This window comes from Hippoglossus stenolepis, chromosome 8, assembly GCF_022539355.2.
Source record: "Hippoglossus stenolepis isolate QCI-W04-F060 chromosome 8, HSTE1.2, whole genome shotgun sequence".
NCBI lineage: Eukaryota > Metazoa > Chordata > Actinopteri > Pleuronectiformes > Pleuronectidae > Hippoglossus > Hippoglossus stenolepis.
In genome coordinates this window covers 17,812,317-17,822,204 of record NC_061490.1, presented here as the reverse complement: position 1 = coordinate 17,822,204, position 9,888 = coordinate 17,812,317, and the positions used below count along the sequence as shown (strand labels likewise).

The window sequence follows — 9,888 nt, the reverse complement described above, 5'->3', positions numbered from 1 at the left end:
AAGGTGCACACGACACCCCAATGACAGCTCACACTTAATCAGCCAATGATGCAAGGCAATCCCCATAACATTCACATGCTATGGCAGCCCTGCCTTATGGGAGGAAAAGCATGAAATGGGCCCTCCCACAGTCAAACACGCGCCACAAAAATGCTCAGGACTGTAAAGTGATCTCCATATTGCTTAACCTCTTCAGCAGGTTCAGGTCCAAGCGAGCTAATACAGGAAGGGGGCTAAGCATATATATGTTGCACATCACTTGCTAAAAGCTGAAAAGCTCACAAGCCTTCGGGGGAAGACCACCACTGCTCTGCGCCCCCAGAGACCACATCCCACTCAAGACATGTTAATCTAAACATCTCTAACTCGCTGGAGCTCTGGTTCCTCCGCGCTCATGTAGATGAGACAGGCGGCCATTATGAAAACCACAAAGACACAGAGACACACACAGATCCCCCTTAACCCCGCCCCGCTTTGTGGTCCACACGCCAGCACATAACAGCCTAATCTCACAGCTACACCGGAGGCCAGCGAGAAATGTGTTACTCTGACCGCCGGCGTGTGTATGCATGTGTATGTGTGTGTCAAGAGAGAATGACTGCGGACAGCTGGCTGGGCCTCTATCTGATACACTAAGAACATTATCACCGGGCAGCATGCAGTGCAAGAGATACATACGTCGCGCTCACAACATGGAGAGACCTGAGCGCAGCGGAATAGTGGGGTGCCAGTTATACTATACCTGAGAACGGAGAGGACGGGCTGTACACTGGGAACAACACACACAAACACAGCAACAAGGAGGATCATATAAAGTGACGCATGCAAAGGAGCAGCCGAGGTACAGGGAGGACTCACACACTCGTTCTGCAGGAAACGGCTTGAAACAGACGTATGCATCGCCAGATACACACGTGCACATGCAACTTGAAGAAAAACAACAGAAATGTGTCTGGTTTAAAAGCCGTGGCCTGTTTATTGTATAGGACATTTGGCAGTCACTGGTGTTGACAGAAATAAAAACTTCTCCTGGCCCCCCCGCACTGACACGCCAGCAGCACTTGGCAGCAAATCTCAACCTTCAGAAAACGTCTCACTCTGCAGGAGGGTTACCCTTTTATACTACTCCAATGTTTTGGTTTTTTAAATTGCATTCCTAATTATAAGAAACGAGGAGTGAGGATATCACAGATCAGGGTAAACTCTACCTCACAGAGTTAAAAGGCGTCTTTGTTTACAGATACTTACAGATCAATACTGTTCAACCATATATTCTGTTTTCTTCTCTACAACACTGTTGTAACTAAACACACTTTGCCTGCTCAGGTCTTTTCTGGGAAACATCAATGCTCAAGCAGCCTTGAGAAATAGATTTCCTCCCTGTGCGGGGGTGCCTAAGTGATACAATATACTGTGAAAGCATCACCGTGGTAAATGTATAAATTTATCCTCACATGGCACATGCGGCAATAGAAGACTGCTACTTTTTTTATGGAAGACATAAGAAATACATGTTTCTTTAAAGTACTATAACACCAAAATGTGGTATGGGGGGGGGGGCTAAGTGTCCAGCACAAACTCGCACAGGGAGACACCATTAGGAGTCAGACAGCGTAAAGGTCAGAGTTCATACAGAAGGTGCAAGACCCCACAAGTAGCACCACATTCCGCTGACAGATCCACAGTAACACAGATGATATAAAGAGACATTTGCAGTGGTTGCCTTCATGACATTTGAGCTTAAAAACAAAAGGTTCTTATTGAACATCCGGAAAAAGGGATCGAAACACTTTGAGATGTTGCCCTGAAGCTGCCTTGTAGGAGTTTTCCTCTTCATAATTCAAACTATGTGAGATAAAAAGCGGGAACAGCCGTGACGTTACAGTTTTATCATTGCTGCAGCTGACTGTGGCTAAAATAAGCACAACAGTAAAGGTCGTTCTGAACTGTAGCACATATAAATAATATTGATCAGAGAGAGACGATGGCATGTATTTCTCTCTGCTGTGCTGCCCCCTGTCTGTCACTACACTGAAAACAAGATTTGGTCACAACTTTTCACAAACGTGTACAAATAAAACATATTGGGATTTAAAATTCTTATAAAAACAATCTCATACAAAATAAAGCCACAAAAATAGATCTGTGTATAAAATACAGTTTAAAAAGAGAGACTTGCGAAACCTGAAAGTAGCTGTGCAGTGAGAAAACAAAAAATACATTTGTCTTTGATTAAAAGGATTAAAATCTAAACCCACTAACTGGCATAGACACAGACACACAGATAAACAAGTTAGTTATATGCTAATATGTTGCTCAGTTCCAAATACATACAGCTTAAACATGAGCTCCTGATTCCTTTCCAACATTTGTGTGTTGGTGTGTGCGTGTATGTGCGTAGGCAGTATTTACAAAGAAATTATGAATGAATAAATCCTGTTTGGTTGTAACAGGGTGTGTGTGTGTGTGTCTGTCACAGTTGTGTGCCGTTATTTCATGGAATGGTCTGTGTGTGTTGATCGCAGTATGTTCATAAGTGCATGTGATCGATACTAGGGCTGGTACTTGGGGAACAGGTAGAGGTCTTTGCACAAGGAGCTGGTGAACTCTGACATCTCTTTGCAGCGGTGGTGGGCAGTACCCGGGGCGTAACCCTCCCGCTCCTTGATACGCCCGTTGACCTGACAGACGAGGGAAAAGGGTTTAAGAAAATAACAGCCATAAAAGCATAATTTACACTATGCATTTAGTGTATGAACGTCTTCTATTCACCTGCACCAGAATGTCGGCGAGGTGTGTGTCTCTGGCATGGAGCCGGAGTGTTGCGTTTATTTCCTGGATGAACCAGGATCCTCTCTTGGTGTTTCGCATGGCGGCTGTGCCTTAAGGAGGAAGAGATACACAACACAGGCTTAATACATCCAGAAGAGACGCAGAGGGACAAAGCAACGGTCTTATATTTACTGGAAACAGAAATATTCAATACTTATTTAATGGGATGTTTTGATTTTGATAAAAATTGTTTGACCTCAGTCAGATCAAATTGGTTATATAACTGTTATATGTTACCAATAAAATAACTATCATTTTAATTTACATAATAATACATAACTTTTTCCCCATACACTTATTTCTTGAAGCCAACAATATAATAAATATTGGTTTTGTTGTAGTGCAAAGTGCAGTTGGAGCTGTACTTGTATTTGCAGCTCAGTAATTTGATTTTCATGGTCATAATCTTCAATGAGTAGTGTGCACAACCTATTTTTCCACTGGATCCACTACTGCACATCTGTATCGTCTCATTCATTTGTCCACAAATTTGTTTTTTTAATACAAAACATATTTCTCAAACAAATCCACACTAGAATAACAAAAAGGTACAAACTTACTAATTGTCTGACCTTTGAGAGATGCGAAACCACAGATCATATCAGACCGCTGTGGCAGTTTAATCCTGGGCCTCCCCATGTCTCCTCTCTGTCTGGAGGCTGCATCCCCCTGTCCTTCCCTCCCAGCATCCCGCTGTTCACAGCTCGGTGAGTACGTCCTCGTTGGTCCGTCTATCTGCTCCACTCCACAGTCCATCTCGTCTGGTTGTCAACAAGGTTTCAATTTAGCCACAGTTTATTAAAAATATTTGGTGAAGAAGAAAAGGGCTGCAGAACTCATGTTCATATATATATAATAATAATAATATTTTAGATTTGTCTATTAGGGTCTTTGGTCTCAACAAAGTTTAATTGAAGATTTATATTTGTCTTCATAAGGACTCAGCTATTTTTTGGACATCACAAAACCACTTTGTCTCAGATTCACATCGAGTTGTCTTCATCCAAAACATTACAGCATAGCAGTGTATAATCCAGGACAAAACCTGTGTATTGATCAGTTCACAAACCCACACTGATTTTCTGCAAATCAACTTTCTGTGATGAACCAAACACTGAAAAACTAATTATGTAAAAGTCACATGTAAGAGATCATTTTTAAAAATTGATTATTTGGATGATCAGTGCATTTTTTTATCTCTAAATTGCCTATTTTGAATAAGGAACCCAGTTTTCCATCCGGGCAATTGCTACTGTATTGTCATAACCCATGAAACCCTGAACACTATGATAAAAGAATATTTGCAGAAGCATTGCCCAACCACATCTATTGGCCTTTCAGCAGCACACCTGTGGTGGGCTCTGTGGTGGAGCGGGGAAACAGTAATTAGGATTGCTCATGAGGGGTCTGAGGATTTGTCAGGGGCGTCATCATCTGTGTAGTCAGGCCATAACCTCCATCACATAGACTCACTAATTAGCTGGGACCTTGTTAACCATAAATTAATGACGTGTTTATCTTTATTCTATCTAGTTGCAGAACATTGGAATATGACATATTATGATACAATACAACGAGCAGCCACACAGGTGTATTGTACCCGATAACTGACATCTCATGATTTTCCTTTATGCCACTGTTCTGTTTTATAATGTTAAGTCTTTTCTTTTTGTTTATTACTTGAAGGCTAAAAAGCCTTTGTTGTTTAAATATTTTTATAAATCAGTGTGTGTTGAAGTAAATGGGATTTATTGTTTTTTGCTGTGGTATTGAATTGGGTATCGTCAATCGTGGGAATTTCATGGTCTCGTATCGACTACTGAATTTTTGGTGACTAATTAATACACACGCTTAGTGCTTCTTTAAGGTCTTACCTCCCCTGCAGGCCTGGACGAAGAACATCTTGGGTTTATTTTGTAGCAGTGGACAGTGTGAATTATCAAAGGCCTCAAACATCCAGTCCAGCTGAAAGGGACAAACGTGTCACATATTAAATGCCTGAGAAGGGATTATATCTTTGTCCTTCAATGAAATTACATACATCAGCAGAGAAAATCATCAGAGAAACAGACCTGCAGGAGCTGTCCGTCTGTACCATACACAGCTCCTTCCACTCCATGGGACAGCACACACACCACGCAGCTGTCCACTGTCCGGTGGTCTGGTCGTTGGCAGAAATTCACAATGCACGACCTCATGTCCTACACAAAGAATAAAGAATCAGGAAAACTGTGTCCAAGCCAAGTTCTTCTGAGTTAGACTATTTCAGTTAATTTCACTTTTCATTTTCAATTTCATTTAAAGCCAAGGTCTCCCCACTCTCGAGCCAATATTCACAGTTTGAATGTGAATCTTCTCAAAGTGTCCTTGAACAAGACAATGACAGCCCACATGCTAACTCATTCAGAGTTTATAAGTACAGGCTAATTGACTGAAATGTCAAATGTGTGCATACTTTGTGATAACCACACTGAAATGCAACAAAGGTGGGACCTGAGGTAGATAAACTTGCCATACAAATCTAACGATAAGAGAGAAACTATTATACCAATACTGGCTAAGTGACTGTTTGAACGATTTAAGGTCAAAAGGTTGTTTCACTCCCCTTCACAACTTCTCTTTTCTGTGTTTGTCAGTGGAATAAGATGGATGCTTCAGAGTTCAAACAGAATCCTCTGACCACATCTTGAGCCTGAGCTTCTGAATGTGTGTGTGTGTGTGTGTGTGTGTGTGTGTGTGTGTGTGTGTGTGTGTGTGTGTGTGCGCTACCTGAGCAGTGAGGTCTCTGTGGACAGTAACCATGTAGTCCAGCTCTGTGAAGACCTTCCTGAGGACCTCGTCATCAACTTCCCCTCCCTTCCTGGTGTCAAGTTCAGCAGCAGCACATGGGTCAAAGGTCACATTACTGATCACCAAGGCGAAACCACGAGGGGACGAAGACATTCTGTATGACTGGAGCGGGGAAAATACATGGAAACAGAGGATAGAATGGATAAGTCCAATTTATGCATCTCTGCATTTACTGCTCAATACTGACTCATATCCAGAAAAGTGGTGTCACACTGACGATATATCACATGTATTTCTCAAGAGGCCACAGGTAAAGCTTAACAGAGCTAAGCTGACACAAACCTGTTGAGCTGACCTGGTGAAGACAAGTATTTTACCTGCTGGCAACGAGAGAGGTAAAAGTCAGGCGTGCAGGGGAGCACAGGCGTGTTGATGGGACTGTCTGCATCCAGACTAAACTCCATGGACTCTGCAGTACAAACAAACAATTACAATCTCTGTTACAAATGAATGCACTGATGCAATTATTGAAATAAATGTGTTCTCCTGCCAGCAGCAGTGGTGTGACAACAAACTCTGAACAACGGTGCTGTGAATGAGTCACTCCTGGGGCGTGGTGCCTGCAGGTACAGACAGAAGCCTGATACTACAGCAAAAGCCTAGTGCCTACATTTCTCTCAGTGATAAGATTATATAATCAACAACTGACACTAATGAAATTCGTCCAGCAGCTGCTGGCTACAAAGACCTTGTGTTCAAGCATTTAAAATCACCTGTGTTTTCAAAACTGAGAAACACTTTTGTCCAGACACCGCCCTGTGTCTCCAGGGAAACAGAAAAATAACAACACCAGATACAAAAGAAAGGTATTTAAACCTGAATGCAGGACAACACTGCGACACCACTCACCATGTGTCCTTGCTCTTTTGGCTGCAATAACCTCCTGGGTGGGATGTGGGAAAGAAGAGTCTGAAAGCCTCTGAGATTTAAATCATTAAAAACAGTACATTAGTGGCTGAAAAACTCCATATTAGACAGATAATTAAGGGTTTGGTATTTTCAATGGCAGCAGCAGCGGCTGTTGTTTGATGTCAGAATATGACAGCTATAATCCTAACTTAACTTTTAGTAAAACTCCTGCCAGCTGTTTGACTAACCCAGCAGGTTGTATTTCTCACAACTTTTTTCTTATGTCTTCCTGTTTTCTTCGTCCTCTGTCTCTCATTGTTCCTGTCCTCCTCCCTGACTGGGACCAACCCTCTGAATGAGGACTCTGAGCGTAGGCAGCCACCTGAGGCTTGAACTGGGAATGATGTGGTGCTGCTCACTTCACTCTTTTCCTCTCTGTCTAATGAGGATTTCTGCAGAAATCATACAACTGGAGCCATTATTAGAACTTATTATTCAAAATATGACCCTGCGTAATGTAGCTGACACTTATGAAAACTTGTTAAATTACATCCGCATGATCAATAATACGGAAAGTTTGTGTTCAGTCTCTGTTTTTGTTGAAAACATGAATGACTCTGCTCACCTCTCTCTTCTTTTCTTTTGACTGTACAACCCGCTGCTCTGTCTTTCCCTCTGGTTCTTCCTCAGGCTGAATACTCTGTGAGTACAAAACAGTCTATAAACTGCACTAGGTTTGGTAATAATCTGCTGTGTATAGTTGTTTTGAGTTGGGCAGTGGAGATTTTTAATGACGTATACACTCACCTCTTTGTGTGTCTCTTTGCCATCTTTTTCTGGTGATTGTGTGAGCAGTTCGCACAGATGCTGCTGCTCAGTTTCTTGCAGAGCTGCACAGAAGAGGCTAAAGGCTCTGGGTCCACGCTTTGGTAAAAGTAGTAGCAATTGCCAGCTTCGTTGAACAGAAGTCTTCTTAGCCTAAAGCAGAAGAGATTATATCAGAAAACTAAGGATCACTAACAAAGATTAAATCTAATAAATGTTTGTTTTATCATTTTCACATCCCTAATATCGTGACATTTTGATCTCACAGATACATCCTGGGAGTGTTTGTGGGTTCTGAGGTTAGGATACGCTGGGCCTAAACTTTACCAATTCCTAGGGCTGGGTAATAAACCGATATCAATAATTATTGCAACATAATTTAATCAACAACAATAAAACTTGAGTCCAACATAAATTACTTATGCATTGTGCAAACATTTTGAGGAGGTTTAATATTTTATTGATTTACCTCAGATTTGTAATATGTTTTACAGTTTTAAGTGTTTGTCATTATCTGCTTATAAACAAGAGTTTTAAAGCACAACCATCACTCAGCAGTGAAGGAGTCTAAGTTAAGACTGGGCGTAATCAAGACACTAATTTTGTCTTGATTAGTGTTGATATTGATTATTAATCACGATACATACATTATCATTTCTTTCAAGTTTGAAGTCAGATTATTGGTCCTGAGTGAAGGTTGTGGTTTTAAAAGTATTCACTTGATAAACAGCAAAACACTTTGTGGTGAATCAATTATGTGTTATACCTCATCACCATATTTACACTATTAGAATCAGAGTCAGGGTTAATTGCCAATTAGATTTACACATACAAGGAATTTGCTTTGATGTGTTTGTGAAGCATAAATGATAGATGTTTCCAATTTGAAGTATGGCCGTTATTGGCCACGGAAAGTTCAAGTGTCACAGTCACAGATGAGGTTAGACGGTGCAATGATGGAGTCACGAGTTTTGCTGATGACGGCCAACAGCAGTCTGGAATTAAAACAGTTTTTGTGTAGTGAGATTTTTGAGCTGATGGCTTGCAGCTTCCTGCCAGGGGGAAGTGAATCCATGTGTGAAGGGTGGGAGGGGTCGTGCGTTTGCACAAGCAACACAGGTTGAATATTATAACAACACAACTAATATAACAACAGATGACAGTCATGTATCAGTGCTCACATACCATGATGTCCTCGGCCATGTTCTCGGTCAGGATGTCGTCTGCCTGCAGTAACTGAACGAGCATCTCATCCACCACCAGCTGTTTGCAGAGAACCGCAGATCGTCTCTGCAGAGTCCGTCTGTCCCGCTCCAGCATGCCACACTCCAGCATGTCGATCTGCACACGGGACACAACACAGAAGACACACAAACCTCAGTGACAGGATGGACAACTCCAATATCTCACTGCAACTACAACACAACTCCAGTATCTCACTGTAACACAACTACAGTATCTCACTGCAACTACAACACAACTCCAGTATCTCACTGTAACACAACTACAGTATCTCAATGCAACTTAACTTCAGCATCTAACTGCAACACAACTCTAGTATCTCACTGCAACACAACTTCACTACAATACAACTCCAGAATCTCACTGCAACTACATCACAACTCCAGTATCTCATTGCAACACAACTTCACTACAATACAATACAACTCCAGTATCTCACTGCAACTACATCACAACTCCAGTATCTCATTGCAACACAACTTCACTACATCACAACTCCACTATCTCACTGCAACTACAACACAACTCCAGGATCTCACTACAACATAACTTCAGCATCTAACTGCAACACAACTCTAGTATCTCACTGCAACACAACTTCACTACAATACAACTCCAGTATCTCACTGCAACTACATCACAACTCCAGTATCTTACTGCAACTACATCACAACTCCAGTATCTCATTGCAACACAACTTCACTACATCACAACTTCACTATCTCACTACTGTTTGTATATATAAATCTGTCTGTGTGTGCTTCAGTGCAGTTGTTGCTTGGCTCTCTCACTCGGACATATCGCTACACAACCTACAGCACACACACATATCACGGTTGTCTCATCACAACAACACACTTTAAAACTACAGTTAAGAGTTGACTTTACATGCACAGGTAGCCTGAACGCCGACGGCTAACCACGAATGCTAACACGCTAGCTAGCTAACTTAGACTGCTCCTACTATCTCCGCATTACTTTGAGTGGAATGTCATCTGCAGCGCTTCTTCTCACCGTCCAGCTGCTTCTGCACCGCTGTGGGAAAATGTCCGGGGGAAATAAAACCAAAAGTCGACGGCGTTTCTCTCTATTTCACGCAAAACACCAACATCCTGTCGCTTCTACGCAAACCAACTTCCGCGGGTACTCGGGGCTGCATTGAAAAGGGTGGGCTGGGCTGTTTTGGGGTGCGGACCAATGACAGCGCGATGACATCTGAGTGGCGTTCTAAGTGGCCAATCGCCGGGCCTCTTACAGGCGGTGGCCGCCTCCTGCAAAACTTCGCTGATA

General features: G+C 42.1%; 1 protein-coding gene across 5 annotated transcripts; it reads right to left on the bottom strand.

The window, feature by feature from the left end:
• Positions 1-951: 951 nt before the first annotated feature.
• casp2 (caspase 2, apoptosis-related cysteine peptidase) lies at positions 952-9,758 on the bottom strand. 5 transcript variants are annotated; one of them, XM_035162682.1, is made up of 12 exons: positions 9,577-9,758; positions 8,542-8,697; positions 7,339-7,509; positions 7,157-7,231; positions 6,532-6,601; positions 6,000-6,091; positions 5,602-5,784; positions 4,905-5,033; positions 4,707-4,797; positions 3,393-3,593; positions 2,773-2,882; positions 952-2,681 (listed from the first exon to the last, which is right to left on the bottom strand). In XM_035162682.1, the coding sequence occupies exons 2-12, from the start codon at positions 8,689-8,691 to the stop codon at positions 2,553-2,555; spliced, it is 1,401 nt and encodes a 466-aa protein (XP_035018573.1). In that variant the 5' UTR covers positions 8,692-8,697; positions 9,577-9,758; the 3' UTR covers positions 952-2,552. The 5 variants fall into 5 exon arrangements, with proteins under 5 accessions (XP_035018573.1, XP_035018572.1, XP_035018574.1 ...); XM_035162681.1 differs by having other exon boundaries at positions 9,613-9,758; XM_035162683.1 differs by having other exon boundaries at positions 3,405-3,593; positions 9,613-9,758.
• Between the last annotated feature and the right edge of the window lie 130 nt (positions 9,759-9,888).

Excerpts from the sequence above, each read along its gene's own strand:
- casp2 (XM_035162682.1), bottom strand. The coding sequence starts at position 8,691 with ATGCTGGAGTGTGGCATGCTGGAGCGGGACAGACGGACTCTGCAGAGA. Across the intron at positions 4,798-4,904 it reads CAGACGGACAGCTCCTGCAG|CTGGACTGGATGTTTGAGGC; the intron begins GTCTGTTTCTCT and ends TGTCCCTTTCAG. Across the intron at positions 2,883-3,392 it reads TCTCAAAGGTCAGACAATTA|GCACAGCCGCCATGCGAAAC; the intron begins GTAAGTTTGTAC and ends TTCCTCCTTAAG.